General features: G+C 44.1%; 1 protein-coding gene across 10 annotated transcripts in view; it reads right to left on the bottom strand.

Moving 5' to 3' along the window:
* The window catches only part of CWF19L1 (CWF19 like cell cycle control factor 1), a 67,517-nt gene that overhangs the window by 25,407 nt on the left and 23,453 nt on the right, over nt 1–18,657 (bottom strand). For all 10 annotated transcript variants that reach the window (XR_005222589.2, XM_043531283.1, XM_007065454.4 and 7 more), the window contains 5 exons: nt 17,440–17,654; nt 15,168–15,286; nt 8,085–8,169; nt 5,305–5,445; nt 4,439–4,550 (listed from right to left, as the gene is read on the bottom strand). Coding sequence is in view for 9 of the 10 variants with exons in the window: in XM_007065454.4 (XP_007065516.2) it covers nt 4,439–4,550; nt 5,305–5,445; nt 8,085–8,169; nt 15,168–15,286; nt 17,440–17,654 (672 nt within the window). In the remaining variant the exon portion in view is untranslated. The remainder of the gene's footprint in view (nt 1–4,438; nt 4,551–5,304; nt 5,446–8,084; nt 8,170–15,167; nt 15,287–17,439; nt 17,655–18,657) is intronic.

The raw sequence follows: 18,657 nt of genomic DNA, 5'->3' as shown, positions 1-18,657 counted from the left end.
GCTGTATTGCTCTCCCAGCAGATATCAGGGTGATTGAAGTCTCCCATGAGAACCGTTAGTTGCCGGAAGAAAGCCTCGTCCACCTCATCCCCCCGGTCTGGTGGTCTGTAGCAGACTCCCATCACAACATCACCCTTGTTGCTCACGCTTCTAAACTTAATTCAGAGACTCTCAGGTTTTTCTGCAGTTTCATACCGGAGCTCTGGAGCAGTCATACTGCTCTCTTACATACAACACCCCCACCTTTTCTGCCCTGCCTGTCCTTCCTGAACAGTTTATATCCATCCATGACAGTACTCCAGTCCTGTGAGTTATCCCACTAAGTCTCTGTTATTCCAATCACATCATAATTCCTTGACTATATCAGGACTTCCAGTTCTCCCTGCTTGTTTCCCAGGCTTCTTGCATTTGTGTATAGGCACTTAAGATAACTCGCTGATCATCCCTCTTTCTCAGTATGAGGCAGAAGCCCTCCCCTCTCACGCTCTCCTGCTCGTGCTTCCTCCCGGTATCCCACTTCCCCACTTGACTCAGGACTTTGGTCTCCTTCCCCCGGTGAACCTAGTTTAATGCCCTCCTCACTAGGTGAGCCAGCCTGCTTGCGAAGATGCTCTTCCCTCTCTTCGTTAGGTGGAGCCCGTCTCTGCCTAGCACTCCTCCTTCTTAGAACACCATCCCATGGTCAAAGAATCCAAAGCCTTCTCTCCGACACCACCTGCGTAGCCATTCCTTGACTTCCACAGTTCGATGGTCTCTACCCGGGCCTTTTCCTTCCACAGGGAGGATGGACAAGAACACCACTTGTGCCTCATACTCCTTTAGTCCTGTCTAAGTAGAATGATAGGGCTCTCCTAACATCCAGCATATGTAGCGTTGCCTCTCTATTGTTATTATGTGGTTTTGGAAAAAAACAGAGATGAATTAGCCGATTCATATGGAAGGACAAGGTCACCTTTGGAAGGAACTTGTGGTGTGTCCTCAAGGTGACTTTGTCCTCAAATTAAGACCGTGAATGGCGGAGGTGCCTTGAATGCTGCTCTCTCTCCTACCCTTTGAGGTGAAGTAATGGCCACCAGGAATGCCATCTTAATGGATAGGTGTAATAGGGAGCAAGCAGCCATGAGCTCAAAGCGTGATCTGGTCAGGGTTCTTAGAACTAGATTTAGATCTCAGGCTGAAGTGGGTGATCTAATATGCAGGAATAGGATTCCCATGCCTTTAAACATGCCTTTAATGAATCTGCATGTTGTTGGATGGTCGAACACTGAGTATCTGTCCATCGGATGGTGGAAGGCTGTTATAGTCACTAGATGAACTAAGTGAATTAAGAAAAAGCCTGGACCATTTGAGGTCTAGAGAATATAGTCCAGAATCAACAGGAGGAAGATGACTGGTCCACTTGCTTGGAATCACACAAAACTTGGAATTGTTTCCACTTTTGAAGGTGGGTATGATGAGTTGCTGATTTCCTACTGTGCAGTAACATTTCTTTAACCCACTCAAAGCATTCACTCTCTAGGTGTTGGAACCAAAAAGGAGTCAAGCGTGAAGACAGAGGATCTGCATATTGGGGCGAAGGACCCTTCCGTTGTTCTAAGAGAGCAGATGAGGAAGGGGCAGAAGAGGAATCGGAGGACATACTGGAACCAAACTTGTCTCGGCCAGGAGGGGGCAATCAGAGTAACTTTCACCTTCTCTCTCTGTATCTTCAACAAGACCCTGGATAACAGAGGAAATGGAGGAAAGGTGTACAGTAGATCCCCACTCCATGGGAAGACAAGGGTGCCCTCCAGGGACTGTCTCCCCAATCCAGCTCTGGAGCAATAGCAAGGACTTTTCCTGTTCCAGCAAGTGCTAAAAAGGTCTATTGTCAGGGTCCCCTATAGGTTGAATACGTTGTGAAGCACAGCAAGGTTCATTTCCCATTTGTGATCATGGGAGAAGTTTCAACTAGGGCTGTCAGCAGTCACACTCTGTATCCATGGCAAGTAAGCAGCTGAGATGAGCACCAATTAAAAAGTTGTAGTGCTTCTGCACAAAGGGAGAGTGGTCTGGTGCCCACTTGGTGCAGAACATGCAGGTCACATTGTCCATCATGACCTTTGTGTGAGTATCCCTGATGAATGGGAGAAAGCGCACACAGGCATTTCTGACAGCTCTTAGTTCCAAGAGATTGATGTGGAGGACCACTTCTGAGGGAGACCGCTTGCCCTGGACCTTGTGGTTGTTCAGATGGGCTCCCCGGCCTATCAGGGAGGCGTCTGTTGTTAAGGTCAGCATTGGTGGAGGTTTGACCCTGGAGGACATCAACAGGGGCTTGTCTAACGCATCCCTGTTCGGGGAGTAGACAGATCTGAACCACATCTGCAGACATCTCATGAATAGCCAGGCATTTAGCATCACGAATGTACATGCCACCATGTATCCAGGAGCTGGAGACAATCCCTGGCTGTTTGTGGGCCAGCTTGGACTGTCTCTATGAGGCTCAACAGGGTGTTGAATCCATGCAAGAGGAGGAATGCTCTCACTACACCAAGTCGAGTTCAGCCCCAGAGAAGCAAGTCATCCAGTTATGGGTAGATGACAATACCCAACATTTGTAGGTGTGCCGCTACAATGGCAAGGACCTTGGAGACCATCCTAGGTGTGGCTGAAAGGGAGCACCCTGTACTGGATAATGGTTTTGCCCAAAGGTGAATCAAAGAAATCTCCTGTGAGATGGTTAGATGGAAATATGTAAGTAGGCATTCTATAGGTCAAGGGCCAAAAACCAATTTCCTTGCTCCAGAGATGGAATAATAGCTGCTAGAGTGACCATCTTGAACTTCTGAGCTCTCACATATCTGTTTAGTGCCTGTAGATCTAGTATGGCTCTCCAATCTCCCTTTGACTTGGGTATCAGAAAATACCTGGAGTAAAAAAACCTTGCCCCTGAGCTGAGTGGGGACTGATTCTATGGCCCCTAGGAGGAGCAGGTGGTCTATTTCCTGAGGCAATAGTGTCTCGTGAAAAGGGTCCCTGAACAGGGACAGGGAGGGAGGAGGCACATGAAGTAGATGCAGTAGCCCTTTGAAACAATCTCCAAAACCCATTTGTTAGAGGTGATGTTCTTCCAATTCCATAAGAAATGAGTCAGGCAACTACCAAATGGGCATAGAAGCATTGTATCTGGCAGCTGATGGCATGGCAAGGAGTGGTCATTCATGGCCTCGACCAAGGAGTCAAAATTGGTGTTTAGAAGACAAGAGTTGAGAGATGGAGGGCTGGGAAGTTGACGACTTGCTCCTCTGCATCCGGGTTCTCTTGTGATGTGGTTTATAGTAGTGCTGTGATGGAGGGAACTGGGGTAATCAGGATCTGTGAGGTGGTTGTGATGTAAATTTCCTCTTCTGTCTTGGTGTCCAGGACACTATCCAGGAAGCATAGTGTGGCCCTCAAGTCTTTCAGGGTGACATGGCTGTCTTGTCAGCAAATAGTTTGGGCCCTTTGAACAGGAGATCTTCAACCACTGCCTGCACCTCTTTGGGCAACCATGAGAGGTGTGACCAGGATGCCCGACTCACTACCACTGCCATCAAGACTGAGCAGGCTGCTGTGTCTGCCACATCCATTGCAGTTTGTAGCACTGTTCTTACTAGTAATTGGCCCTCTTTGATGATGGCCTGAAATTGTTCTTTTTGTGCTTCTAGTAAGTGGTCAATAAAAGTACTCAGTTTTCAATAGTTCACGAAATCATATTTGGCCATTAGGGCCTCATGTCAGGCACTGAATTGCAGTGTCACAGACAAGTATGCCTTTTGTCCAAGGAGGTCTAGCCTCTTCCAGTCTCTATCGTAAGGGGTTGATTTGGAGTGATATTGCTTTCCCCGAGCATTGACTGCATCCATCACAACAGAGTTTGGCTGAGGGTGGGTGAAGAGGAAGTCCACCTCCTTAGGGTGAACGTTAACACTTTTTATCCGCCCTTTTGGATGTTGATGCAACAGAGGCTGGTGTCTGCCATATGACCTTAGCCAGGTCCAGAGGAACCTCAGTGACTGGGATGGTGATTCTAGAAGAGGAGGAAGTGTGTAATATATCCAATAGTTTATACTAACACTATGATGCAGCGAAGTAGACAACAGAACTGCTATACTTTCCGTTCATGACCAAAGGCAGTTGAGAAGCAACTGAGTGCGGTTTGCTCGCACAGCGCTACATAGCCTTGAGGCAGACCATGAGGGAAGAAGAGCGCATTTGGGGGCCGAACAGACACTGCTACCTATAATCTCTGATTAGAGACGCAGGGACACAGATACACCTACAGTGGTGCACCGATAGGGACACTACTCAAAGAACAACAACAACTACAGCTACTACTCAGGAATATTTTGCTGTCTTATTTTTCTCGGGTAGCTTCCAGGGAGTTCACCAAAAGCACCAATGGCCTGGTACTCACGGATTTTCTTAGGCTGCTTGAGTTGGGAATGCTGTCCCCCCTTTCCATCTGATGGCCGCTTCTTTCCATGCCGTTTGCTCAAATCAAAGAAAAACTGACAAGCTGGTTCTTCCTGGTCAGAAAAATAAAACCAAAGTCAATTGTTCTCTGTCTATATGATGAAGCCCCACCTAATGTACAAAGAGGTCCTTCTGAAAAGGCTGTTTGTTACTCAGCAGATAAGTGACGTAATGGTTTGATCTTCTCTGCTACTAATGCAATGAAGCCCATCTGCCCATTAACCACATCCCCAGCCTGGGAGACTTGTCTAGAACAGTTATCCCCCTTCCCTATTAAACTGCCCCTCTTACTTTCAGAGCTGTTGCGTTTTATGAATTATTCAGAAGGCACAGAAGCACTTATGGGAGAAGGAAAGAGAGTGCATGGAGGAAATGGAACTGGTAGAGTGCAGGGCTGCACTGACAATTTACCAGGACTCTAAGGGCTATATCCTAACTGACATAAAAACCAAGCTAGCCGCAGTCACTCTAACTTAACTGTGGAGGCCTGCCCTACATGGCCCAGCATGCAAAGAAGCCCATGGAGAATAGGTCCCAACAAGCAGCCTAGTCACTCCGATTGATTTGGAGCATGGCCTGAAGTATCTACACACTGTTAAAGGCAGGCAGCAGCTATGTCCTACACTACAGAATACCACTGACCACACCAAGGCTGTTCCTGAGATTGTCCATCAACCCAAACCATCCCTCAGAAATTCAAAGCACTGTGGATGGAAACACTCACGGTTACAAACCCAAGGACTGTTTTATGCTGCAGAAGAAAGAAGCAGCTCTCACACACACACACAAAGGCTGAACATATTGTACCTCTGCACCTGAGAGCATCTTTGGCTTATGTGCCTCTTTCCCAGATTTCTGATATGGGTTTTCAGTGACATCCTGTGGCTGTTTCACTAGCTCTGCAGGGTCCATTGAGCGCATTGGGAGAATACTAAATGCATAGAGATACTGGAAAAAACAAAAATGACTCAATGACTCAGATTCAGCAACCCAAGAGGCACTGAGACGCTAACTCTGAAAATGAACAACTAGCTTCACAAGAATTCAATTCATTTTACGCTTCCGTTTTTTAGGACCTTTTTGAAAAGCAGCAGCATATCTGGAAGTAGTGCCCATTAAATGGATTAGAGAAAATAACAGTGAAAAGTGATAAATCTCTTTCTTCTATTATTCTGACGACACTTGTTCACAATTCCACCCTTCACCCCCCTAAAATTTTCCCTCCCTAAGGTTCCTTGAACCCCAGGTCCCAACACCTCCAAAAGACCAACTACTCTTTCAGCAGCAATTTGTTCCCAGTAGCAAGTTTTAATTCACTCTTTTATGAAAACAATATTTGGAATATCAACCAGCTCCCCACTTAGCTTTGGCCACAGGAAAGATGAGGCTAATCTGGGAGGAAGACCAATATACAGCAGGTTGGTACTTTGGGCAGAAGGCAGTCTCAAACCACCACCTCTGCTGAAGGCCCTCACTCTTCCCCACCCATTGCCTCTCTGCACTTCAGCCTCCACAATGAGCTTCATTAACAAAACTACAGAGGGTAGTTTGGAAAATTGGAGAATTATTTTTTAACTGGTGCCATTGTGGCACTCTGTACCTTAAAGCAGCATTCTGGAACCCTAGATTTACCCCATCATATAATGATGATATATTTCATACAAAGCATGCCACGTAGGATATCATATGAAAGATCATGATCTGCTGAAACCCATTTTTCTGTCAAAATATGTATATCATTAGTGTGTATGAAGTTGTGAGATGTTGCTGTATGGCTGAAATATGTTGTAAATTCTCCAATGACAACGACAAAGGAGGTAACCAATACCCGGGCAGGTGTTGAACAATCATCACCGGTCATTGACCAGTAGGGGAATAGTAAACAAGGGATTTACAATTCAATGACAGTTGTGCAAGCACCACACAATACAATAGGGACTGCTCAACTCTGACTCAGTTGCACTGAGCACTTCTGAAAAATCTATCCAGATGCTTTTACTGCAGATGGTTTCATCAAATTTCTATTCTCTAGCTTTCCTCCTTCTGCCCCCCACAAACAACCAGAAAGCCCACAATATTTTCAGTGAATTGTAAGGGTTTCCATGACATTTCAGTTCATAAAGAAGCTGGACTTCAGGAGGGCAAAAGTGGAAAGTAGATGTGAGGAAGGCAGGGATGAGAGGCAATACGGCAGAGGAAGTAGGTTACAATTAACCGTCTTTCCCACTAAAATATTTAAGAATTTTTTTTAAAATTACTTTAACCTTGTGGGAGCGTGTGACAAACTGTACCCCTGTATTCACCCCAGCCCACTATTGTAATAATCTGTGTACAAGGTATGTTTTGTGAGATATCATTTGAAAACTCTATTTGCTGGTCATTAGTGTCCTTGTAAAATATGTGTAGCAACATTGTTAAAGTTACAAGATTCCAGTATATCCTGTTACTAAAACTTGTTCCAAGTAGTCTGGGGAGTGGCCAAGCCAGTTTTTCAGAGACAAAGGGCAAGCTGCCACCTTAGCCAGGTGTAAACAAGGTCAATAGGTCATTTACCTGCCAAGTGGCTATTCTTTAGCAGTAAAGGGGGCAGGGGAGAAAATCTACATTTTAGTAAAGAAATAGAAGGGAGTTCCCATCCACACCATCTGCCTATCACCATGCTCCCAGCTGGAAATGCTTCTGAAAGGGAAGACAAGACTATAAAAAGAAGGGGCAGAAACACTCCCCTCCCCCCGCAATCAATTCACTGCACGAAAAGGAACAAAGGAATCAGTCATTAAACAGAAAAAGGGGTCCTGGCCTAAGAAGTTTGGCCAGTAAGACTGTTGAGAGCATGTGGTGAGAAAAACTTTACTCTTGAGCTTACCATCGTTTGTTAAGTTTTATCTTTTTTTTTTCCCCACTTACAAATTTATTAACTACAAAGAAGTAGTTTTTTTTTACGTCATTCAGTGTGTTTGAACTGAAGTGTTTCGGAAACTCCATTTGGGGTAGCAAGTTATGTGCATATCATTTCAATTCATCAAATGACATACTTTATATAAGCTGGTATTGTCCCAGAGAGGGCCAGGCAGTACAAGATATACATTTCTGGGGGGAAATCTAAGACTGGGAATAAGCTGGGTATAAACATGGCTGGTAAGAGCCTAGATGTGCGCTGGCTGCAGCTCACACACAGACCAAACTGAGAGTGACTTACATGCTAAAGGCTGTTGGTAAGCAGTTCAGGACTGCAGGCTACAGCAACAAAGCAATGTAAAGGGCACCCAGGTTAGAGGACAGGATGACAAAGGTACTCACTAATACGGATTGTACCCTGGGTATGACACAGAGGGAAGCAGACATGATTTTAAAAAAAATTCTCTGTTTTTACCCTCACCTATCAAACATTACGGGATATTACTTGAGTGATGAGATTCCAACTTTGCTCTGTTGCAAGTCTGTATGTAGCTGTGACATCAGAAAGCCCCCATAAGCCAATCAGCGACCCCAACCACACTCTAAAAGTAAATTAGGTGTCCTAAGACATGCTTGTTTCCACAATATCTATATTTGATAGAAGAAAATAACCAAGCATTTGTCATTACCTTTTTCTTGCTTGTATTGCCAACATTGGCAAGAGCTATAAATCTGCTCACATGCTGTGCATTCTCCTGTAGGACCACATGGTTTCTTTGGAAAAACAAAGATTTTAAATATATTTTTGACAAAGTTATTACAGCAGAAGCTACTGTTTGCTGACCACTATCACTAAGAACCAGTACTCCTGAGGGAACACTGTGCATACACAGAATTTATGTCCCCCACAGATTTATTTGCTTCCCCACAGAAAAATGACTTTCTGATGGGGAAGCAAAGGGAATCCACAAGAGCGGTCATGCAACCCTCCCCAGCACTACGTTTCACGTGCCCAGGGCAGCCAGCAGAGAGGTAAATCACTGTGGGGCAGGAGGCAGGACTAGGGAAGACCCAGCCAGTGGCTCCTACCCTGCGCCAGGCTCATCTGCTAGTCCTGGGTGGCTAGGGGGGACAGGACTTCCTCTTTCCCAGCATGGCATCTGGGGCTGGGTCAGACCCACCCCCAGATTTCTCCCCCGGCTGCAGGAAGCACAGAAACCCGCCCCCCCCTTTCCGCACCCATTGTTTCTCAACTGCAGGGGGAGGGATCTGCTCCCCCATCCACCCAACCCACCCCCATGCATCCAGACCCCCTCATACTCAGACCTTCCTGCCGAGCCTCCCCCACTCCCCCCCAGAAACCCTCTGATGAGCTCCACTCCCCTTGCATCTGGACCACCCAGATGAGCCACCCGCACCTGGATCCCCACCCCACTCCCCCAGCATCTGGACCCCACACTTAGCCCCCCACACCCAGACCCCCCTGCACAGAGCCCCAACTACTTTCACCTGGATCCCCCTGCAGAATCCCATTACCGTTGCACTCAGAAGCCCCCCGACAAGCCCCTGTGCATCCAGATCCTCCCTGCACCCCACACTGAGCTGCCCACACCCAGATTACCCCACACAGAACCCTCTCAACCCACACACGGATTCCCACACATTAAGCCTCTCCACACTTGGATTCTGCCTTGCTGAGCCTGCCTGCCCACACAGAGGGGCAGGGCCCTGGGGTGTTTCTAGGGCAGGCCGGGTCCTTGTGCCGTGTCAGGGTTGGGTGCAGCCTCACAGCTAAGTCTGTGTCCTGGGGAGGAGCTACACAGTGATCTCGCATCTCTGTGCAGCCAGTGGCCTGTGCTCCACAATGCCATGCTGGAGCCTCTGCATTTATTTGACAAATAAAATTTGCAGAATTTTAAAATACTGTGCGCAGAATTTTTAATCTTTTGGCACAGAATGCCCTCAGGAGTAAACCAGGCAGGGAATCAAATATACCGCTTGTTGCAACTGTTGCTGGATTTTCTTCAAAGTAAGTTGCCTGAGTAATGGCATAAAGATGTGGGTATGTGGAGCTCAATTCTACATAGTGTTGGATCAGAGTGAAAATGCTCAGCAAAGTACTTATGCCTGTGCTTAAAGTTAAGCATACTTCCACTGGCATCAATGAAATTACTCACATGGTTAAAGTTAAGCACATTCTTAAATGCTGTGCTGGATTAGGGCCAAAATGCTTAGCATGCTACAGAATTAAACCTGAGTCCACAGATGAGAAGTTCTGATGGCAGAAGCTAATCAGACCTGAACATTTTAATAAAAGCCACTTTTGAGTGCAGAAATAAAGGATATTTAAGTATTTTAAAACCTACAACTTGAGGATGCTTCCTGCTGGTTTGGCAATAACTCAATCCTGGGCAAACACATTGGCCTTAGACTTTGCTTCATTTTTATTTACAGGTCCAATTATTACACTGGAGACAGAAAACAGCCTCAAATATTGTTTCATTATTAATTATAATTATTAAAACAATTCTGACTCAGGGTTTCTGTAATGGTTCGTAGATTCTAAGGCCAGGAAGGCCCATTGTGATCATCTAGTCTGACGTCCTGTGTCCAGGCCACAGAAAAACACCCAATTTTGATTTAAAAATTTTCAGTGACAGAGAATCCACCACGACCCTGGGTAAATTGTTCCAGTGATTACTCTCACCATGAAAAGTGTATGACTTATTCCAGTCTGAATTTGTTTAGATTCAGCTTCCAACCATTGCATTGTGTTATACCATTGTCTGCTAGATTGAAAAGCTCATTATTAAATATTTGTTCCCTCTTGTAGGTACTTATAGACTATAATCAAGTCACCCCTTAAACTTCTCTTCATTAAGCTAAATGAACTGAGCTCCTGAGTCAATCACTATCAGGAATGTTTTCTAATCCTTAATCAGTCTTCTAGTTATTCTCTGAACCCTCACCAATTTATCAGCATCCTTCTTGAATTTTGGGCACCAAAACTGGACCTCTCTATTCCTGCTCAAGATTCCCTAGTTCATGTATCCCAGGATTGAATTCGTTCTTTTGGACACATCATCACATCAGGAGCTCATCTTGAGCTGATTGTCTCCCACAACCGCCAAATCATTTTCAGAGTCTTCTTCATTACGTGCCACTCCACCAATTTTTGTGCCATCTGCAAACTTGATCAGTAATGATTTTGTTTTCTTCCAGGTCACCGACAAAAGTGTTAAATAGCATAGGGCGAAAACCCAATCTCTAGGGACTCTGCTGCACACAAACGTGCTCGATGACCATTCCCCATTTACTGTTACATTCTGAGACCTTATCAGTTAAACAGTTTTTAATCCATTTAACGTGTGCCATATTAATTTTATATCACTCTAATTTTTTTAAATCAAAATGTAGTGCAGTACCAAGTCAAACACCTTAGAGAAGTGTAAAGTGTATGATGTCAACACTATTATCTTTAGCAACCAAATTTCTAAGGCGCATACGAATGTTTAGCATATCTGGCACGTAAATACATTGCAATGCTGGCTACAAAAGTGCCATGCAAATGCCAGTTCTCACTTTTTGGTGACACTGTTAATAAGAAGTGGGCAGTATTATCTCCTGTAAATTTAAACAAACTTGTTTGTCTTAATGATTTGCTGAACAAGAAGTAGGACTGAGTGGGCTTGTAGGCTCTGAAGTTTTACATTGTTTTCTTTTTGAGTGCAGTTATGTAACAAAAAAAAATATACCATTTGTAAGTTGGACTTTCACAACAAAGCGATTGCACTACAGTACTTGTATGAGGTGAATTGAAAAAATACTATTTCTTTTGTTTATCATTTTTACAGTGCAAATATTTGTAATCAAAAATATACCTTTGATTTCAATTACACCACAGAATACAATAAATGTGAAAATGTAAAAAACATCCAAAATATTTAATAAATTTCAATTGGTATTCTATTGTTTAACAGTGTGATTAAAACTGCGATTCAACACGATTAATTTTAAAAAATTAATCGTGTGAGTTAACTGAAATTAATCGATGCCCTAGTTATTTGTAATGTTTACAAAATCCAAGGACATTTTAGTATTGGTAGCATGAGACCTCCAGCATATGTCACTCAAACTGAAGTCCCCCATAATCACATATTTTTCTCTTCTCTTTACACATTATAGATTGCTTCCTCATGGACCAATCATCTTGTTCCATGTGTGATTTGGTGGCCTGTAGCAGAGACGAACTAGTACCCCGTCTTGTTCTTTATCTATTAGGACATAGATCCATAAGCAATCAAGATCTTTTCCTTCTGAGTGATCAGTGATGCAGAAAAAGGTTATGCCATTCCCACCTCCCCACCCCCCCGAGTGCTACTCGCTTTCCCCTTTTGTTCGCACGATCCTCCCAAATAGGTTACAACCACTGGTTTTAACATTCCATTTTGGGAATCATCCAACCAGGTTTCATTTATATCAGCTAGATCAAATTTATGCTCATAAATGAGCAATCCCAGTTCCTCTTGTGTGTTACTCAGGCTCCAAGAATTAGAAGAATTTCAAGAATTCAACTCAAAAATTTCTCCTCTTCATGTCATTTGGATCCTTGCCTAATTTTATTCTCAACATCTCAGTTTTTAAGCACTCATATGTTCCATCTTTTTACCATCCCCTTTTACTATTAGTTTAACTCCCTCCTGGTTACTTAGCCAACCCAACCCTCCAGGAGATTGGAGGTGAAGGCTATACAAAATACACAGATCCCTCTACCCGTAGAACATGGACCAACATTCCACAAAACCAAAGCCCTCCTACCCAGCAATTCACATCCAGACTCTTCTGCCTTCCTTTGCTCATGGGACATGAAGGATCTCAAAGAAGATTGTTTGGACACTCTTCTTCAGCATGCTTCGAGTTCACTGAGTTCATCTACCACCTCCGAGATATCTCCCAACACTGTGCTGTTACTGCCAATTTGAATCATCACCAATGGATCCTTCCCCATAGACTTAAAAAGCTTATTCAATCTTGGATTAACATCTCATGTCTTAAAAAGAAAAAAAGAGTACTTGTGGCACCGTAGAGACTAACAAATTTATTTGAGCATAAGCTTTCGTGAGCTACAGCTCACTTCATCGGATGCATGCAGTGGAAAATATAGTGGGGAGATTTATATACATAGAGAACATGAAACAATGGGTGTTACCATACACACTGTAACGAGAGTGATCACTTAAGGTGAGCTACTACCAGCAGGAGAGCCGGGGGGGGGGGGGCGGGCGGACCTTTTGTAGTGATAATCAAGGTGGGCCATTTCCAGCAGTTGACAAGAACGTCTCAGGAACAGTGGAGGGTAGGGGGGGAATAAACATGAGGAAATAGTTTTACTTTGTGTAATGACCCATGCACTCCCAGTCTCTATTCAAGCCTAAGTTAATAGTATCCAGTTTGCAAATTAATTCCAATTCAGTAGTTTCTCGTTGGAGTCTGTTTTTGAAATTTTTTTGTTGAAGAATTGCAACTTTTAGGTCTGTAATCGAGTGACTAAAGAGACTGAAGTGTTCTCCGACTGGTTTTTGAATGTTATAATTCTTGACATCTGATTTGTGTCCATTTATTCTTTTACGTAGAGACTGTCCAGTTTGACCAATGTACATGGCAGAGGGCCATTGCTGGTACATGATGGCATACATCACATTGGTAGATGTGCAGGTGAACGAGCCTCTGATAGTGTGGCTGATGTGATTAGGCCCTATGATGGTGTCCCCTGAATAGATATGTGGACACAGTTGGCAACAGGCTTTGTTGCAAGGATAGGTTCCTGGGTTAGTGTTTTTGTTGTGTGGTGTGTGGTTGCTGTTGAGTATTTGCTTCAGGTTGGGGGGCTGTCTGTAGGCAAGGACTGGCCTGTCTCCCAAGATTTGTGAGAGTGATGGGTCATCCTTCAGGATAGGTTGTAGATCCTTGATGATGCGTTGGAGAGGTTTTAGTTGGGGGCGGAAGGTGACGGCTAGTGGTGTTCTGTTATTTTCTTTGTTGGGTCTGTCCTGCAGTAGGTGACTTCTGGGGACTCTTCTGGCTCTGTCAATCTGTTTCTTCACTTCAGCAGGTGGGTACTGTAGTTGTAAGAATGCTTGATAGAGATCTTGTAGCTGTCTGTCTCTGAGGGGTTGGAGCAAATGCGGTTCTATCGTAGAGCTTGGCTGTAGACAATGGATCGTGTGGTGTGGTCTGGGTGAAAGCTGGAGGCATGTAGGTAGGAATAGCGGTCAGCAGGTTTCCAGTATAGGGTGGTGTTTATGTGACACCCCGCCCGCCACTCTCCTGCTGGTAATAGCTCACCTTAAGTGACTGCTGTTGTTATAGTGTGTATAGTAACACCCATTGTTTCATGTTCTCTATGTATATAAATCTCCCCACTGTATTTTTCACTGAATGCATCCGATGAAGTGAGTTGTAGCTCACGAAAGCTTATGCTCAAATACATTTGTTAGTCTCTAAGGTGCCACAAGTACTCCTTTTCTTTTTGCGAATACAGACTAACACGGCTGCTACTCTGAAACATCTCATGTCTTGGCTCTGGAAAAGTAGCACACATTTCGGTTGTCCTCCTGTCCTTTGCAGAACACTATTTCAGTTCTTCTTAGTATTGAATCCCCAACAAGGATTGTCTGTCTTCCTTGGAAAACTGGAGAACACTCTGCAGGTAAGCTTGATTTTCTCATAGGTTGGGCCGAGCTGCCACCCATACATATGTCCCATACATAGAATCATAGAAGATTAGGGTTGGAAGAGACCTCAGGAGGTCATCTAGTCCAACCCCCCTGCTCAAAGCAGGACCAACACCAACTAAATCATCCCAGCCAGGGCTTTGTCAAACTGGGCCTTAAAAACCGCTAAGGATGGAGATTCCACCACCTCCCTAGGTAACGCATTCCAGTGTTTCACCACCTTCCTAGCGAAATAGTTTTTCCTAATATCCAACATAGACCTCCCCCACTACAACTTGAGATCATTACTCCTTATTCTGTCATCTGCCACCACTTTGAACAGCCTAGCTCCAACCTCTTTGGAACCCCGCTTCAGGTAGTTGAAGGCTACTCTCAAATCCCTCCTCACTCTTCTCTTCTGCAGACTAAATAAGCCCAGTTCCCTCAGCCTCTCCTAATAAGTCATGTGCCCCATCCCCCTAATCATTTTCATTGCCCTCCACTGGACTCTCTCCAATTTATCCACATCCTTTCTGTAGTGGGGGGCCCAAAACTGGATGCAATACTCCAGATATGGCCTCACCAGTGCTGAATACATCTCTCCCTTCCCTTTGTGGAAATTCCAGCAGGTCCAATGAGGACCTGGTATCGATAGGAAACTTCCAGGTGTGTGGAATTCCTTCTGCTTCTCTTCCCTGTAGTGGCCAGTCTACCTAACTTCATCTGTCTCCAACCATGTAGAATGCTGCCGTGACCTTTTGGTGAGGAAACGTGTTTTGTGAAATCCACAGTAGCAGTTATTCTATTTGCAACATAAGTTTGTGAGGATGTACTGCTGACATCTATTATCAGCAATGGGTCAACTTCCTAGTGCAGATGGCAGTTATGGCCACAAAATATGCTTGAGATGAAGTCAGGGTGTACACTGGAATAAATTAAGGTATTTACAAACTATAATGCGGGTTTAGTACATTATAATTTTAGAATTCCTTCCCATATGCACTAGAAAACCAAACTTTCTTATAAAATAAAAGAGTGGTTACTCAAGGTCCTACATACCTATAAGGAAGTCTTTCATAATAGGTCTTCTCCAATGCAGCAAAATGATATCTTGGCTTCAGACTTGTGGCTAGATTAGATATTAACACAGATCCACATCTCTCAGTATCCATTTCTCCCTATGAAATGCAAATAAAGCATTATTCTAAAATCCTGTGGGTTTGCAATGCAGAGAAAAATGGTTCAGCACAGAGTTCCTTCGTTCTGTGTATTTCAGAAATTTAGTGCTTTGTACCTCTGCTGAACAGCAGCACGTTCAAGCCAGAGTTCTCCCATAGATATTGCTTGCAGTGGGGCTTCAAAAGCTCAGCTACTGAGCCAGCTCTTCCCGCTACCAGAGATCGTACTTTTTAAACACAGGGAAAGCTCTGGCACAGATCTCAGAAGCCCTGGCAGTGAGTGGCTAGATATAATCTCCAGATACACACACTCTTCCATATCCCCCCTAGTTAGCTGCCCCCCAGCCCCTCCTCTCTTCCCCCACTCAGCCCTGTTCTCCATTGGACACCCTCCATGAACAAACAAGAGACTGGGGAATATCTATGCTCCCCCTTCTTATCCTCATCCATGAGAGCTCCGCAGCCCCCACAAATGCCCTCGCCCCATGCCCTCCCCATCACTACGACAAGCATCAGCCCAAATAACCATCTAGGTAAGTCAGGCTGGGACTCTCTGCCAGCAAACCATTTGTGGGACCACAGATTAAAAATGCAAACTTTTAAAAATAGTAAATCAAACTATTTCTTCAAACCTTCGTTACTTTGTTAATATAAACGAGACCTCCAAATAGAACAAGTACAAAGTTTCTGGTTTTAGACTAAGTGTTCAGAGAGAAAAATCTGTGTTTAGAACATATGGGAGAAATTATTTTCCCCATGTTCACTTAATACAAATCTGAACACTTTTGCTCAAATGTTCGTCCCCCACTTCCAATAGCCTCCATCACCACACCCATTCTTTATCCAACACCAACCATGAAATTTCCCCCACCAAAATGTGTTTGAAAACAACAACAGCAACTGAAAATGGGAGCTTGACTGGAAGTTGGAACTCAACTCTATAGTGGATGCTTCCTGCATTGACTACAGACATGTAACAGAAAAGTCAGTAGGGCAGGAAAAACGTGTTGAGTGACAATTAATGACCTTTACTCAGGGTAAGAGGTATATAAACTTCAGTAGTATCACAGGGTGAGCTAGCCCTTTAAGAGTCTTTGTGTCCAGCCTCACCTGTGCCTAGTTTACCACCCAGATCATTGGACAGTGTCCAGAGACCATGTGATTGACAGCCAGGCCTGCTGGGACTTATAAAAGGCAGCTTGTGCTCAGCGAAAAGAAAGCTAGCAGGAGCAGCACTATGCTAGCTGGTTCTCCAGGAAGTGGGGCCTGGGAAAGGACCAACAGAGACTCCACTGACCTCCACACAGCAGAGAAGAGACCATGGGAGCAGGAGGTGCTGAGAGAGAGCAGAGTGAGACTCTCCAGAGGCAGCAGACTGACAAACAACAGGTCATGCAGGAAACGGCTGAGGGAAAGTGAAGCAGGTGGTTAGGGCCACAACCCAGAGCAGAAGAGTCCTACCTGTGGGTGGTGGGTATATACTCCTGCACTGACGACAAAAAGTCAAAAGTGCCCTAAGAAGGATAAGGGACTATTGAGCTCTTGGAGGAGGCAAAGAACTATTCAGAGCCCAGAGAGGGCTGGAAGGTCTTATTTGTTTAGTTGGACTTTTGGCTGTCCCAAGAAAAGAGACTAACTTTTAACCAGGGGGTCAAGAGCACCACAGCAATGTTGCCCATAGAAGACCACTGATAGTGGAGAAACTGAGGTAGCAGATGTGCCTCATCACTAGGGAAAGGTAAGCTGCTGTTACAAGGAGTCTGAAAGAGGCCTGTGGGTGAAATCAGATTATTCAGCATATTTCAGACACATGAAAGTAAAGCAATTACAAGATCTGCAAGTCAGCTAGTAAAAGATTCAAAGGATTAATTGGAATTAAAAATGGCTCAAATTTGTACCACAAACAATCCTAGTGTGGAAAACAATCAGTTCACGGGAAAGATGGACAGCTTATTGTCTGAACTCAAGAACACACTATGGGCCCTACTTACCCAATTCAAGAGCCAAGATAAGCATCCTAAGAACAGAAACCAGTCAGACAAACCATTTTTAAAGTTGTTTTTTTTTCAGTCTACAAACAGCTACAGTGAGTGGAAGTCAGAGTATTAGTTAACTTCACATTTAACCCATTTCAACTGAATTTGAATACTTACAGGTTTATTTCCAAAATTCCCTACACCTCTGGACCAGGGGGATGTCAGCAAGATATCAACACCTTTGAATTTTGGAGTAGATAATAAAGATATTTTCAGTTCTGACACATCCTTGAAGCTGAAACTGTAGGCAGGAGCTGGCTCACTCAGGGATTCTGTACCACTCAGGTAGGCAATCTGCAATCCTGAGGTGCCACTGAAAATACCCTTACGACCTGTAGTAAAACACAAATGAAATTAAGTATTGTAAGAAACTACTAAAATGCGTCATGCTAACAGGAGGCCAAGTTTTGCAGTCCTTGCTTATTTATTCAGTCTTTATGAGGAAACTGACTGGCTCTGGTAATGCATTAATTGCAGTCAGGACTCCAGGATTTGGCTCAATGACTAGAAACCCTTCCCATTTAAAATGCTCAGGGGGATTAAAGAGGTGACAAAAATAGAAAACACAATAACAATGAGGGATTCCAACAACCCCCATACCCATGTAGTATATGTCAGCTTAGGATGGGATGCAGAGATAAAATTTCTAGACACCATCAATGACTGCTTCTTGGAGCAGCTAGTTCTGGAACCCACAAGGGGAGAGGCAATTCATGATACAGTCCTAAGAAGCACATGGGATCTGATCCAAGAGGTTTTGGAACGAATGATAAATTCGGCAGTAATAAGTCACCAGGACCAAAAGGTATTCACCCAAGAGTTCTGAAGAAACTCAAATATGAAATTGTAGAACTACAATATTAGCTTTGGTATGTAACCTATTGCTTAAATCATCCTCTGTACAAGATGACTGGAGAGTAGCTAATGTAATGCCAACTGTTTTTAAAAGGCTCCAGAGGTGGATCCTTGCAGTTACATAGACCGGTAAGCCTAACTTCAGTACTGGGCAAATTGATTGAAACCATACTAAAACAACAGAAATATCAGTCACACAGATAAACATGATTTGCTGGGGAAAGTCAACACAGCTTTTGTAAAGGAAAATCATGCCTCACCAATCTATTAGAATTGTTTGAGGGGGTCAAACATGTGGAGAAAGGTAATCCAGTGGATATAGTATACTTGGCTTAGAAAAAGTCTTTGACAAGATTCTCAACAAAGGCTCATAAGCAAAGTAAGCAGTCTTGGGATAAGAAGGAAGGTCCTCTCCTGGATTGGTTAAAAGACAGCAAACAAAAGGGTAGCAATAATCAGTTTTCACAGTGGCAAGAGATA

Source organism: Chelonia mydas, chromosome 17 (genome assembly GCF_015237465.2).
Source record: "Chelonia mydas isolate rCheMyd1 chromosome 17, rCheMyd1.pri.v2, whole genome shotgun sequence".
NCBI lineage: Eukaryota > Metazoa > Chordata > Testudines > Cheloniidae > Chelonia > Chelonia mydas.
This window is presented reverse-complemented; position numbering and strand designations above follow the sequence as displayed.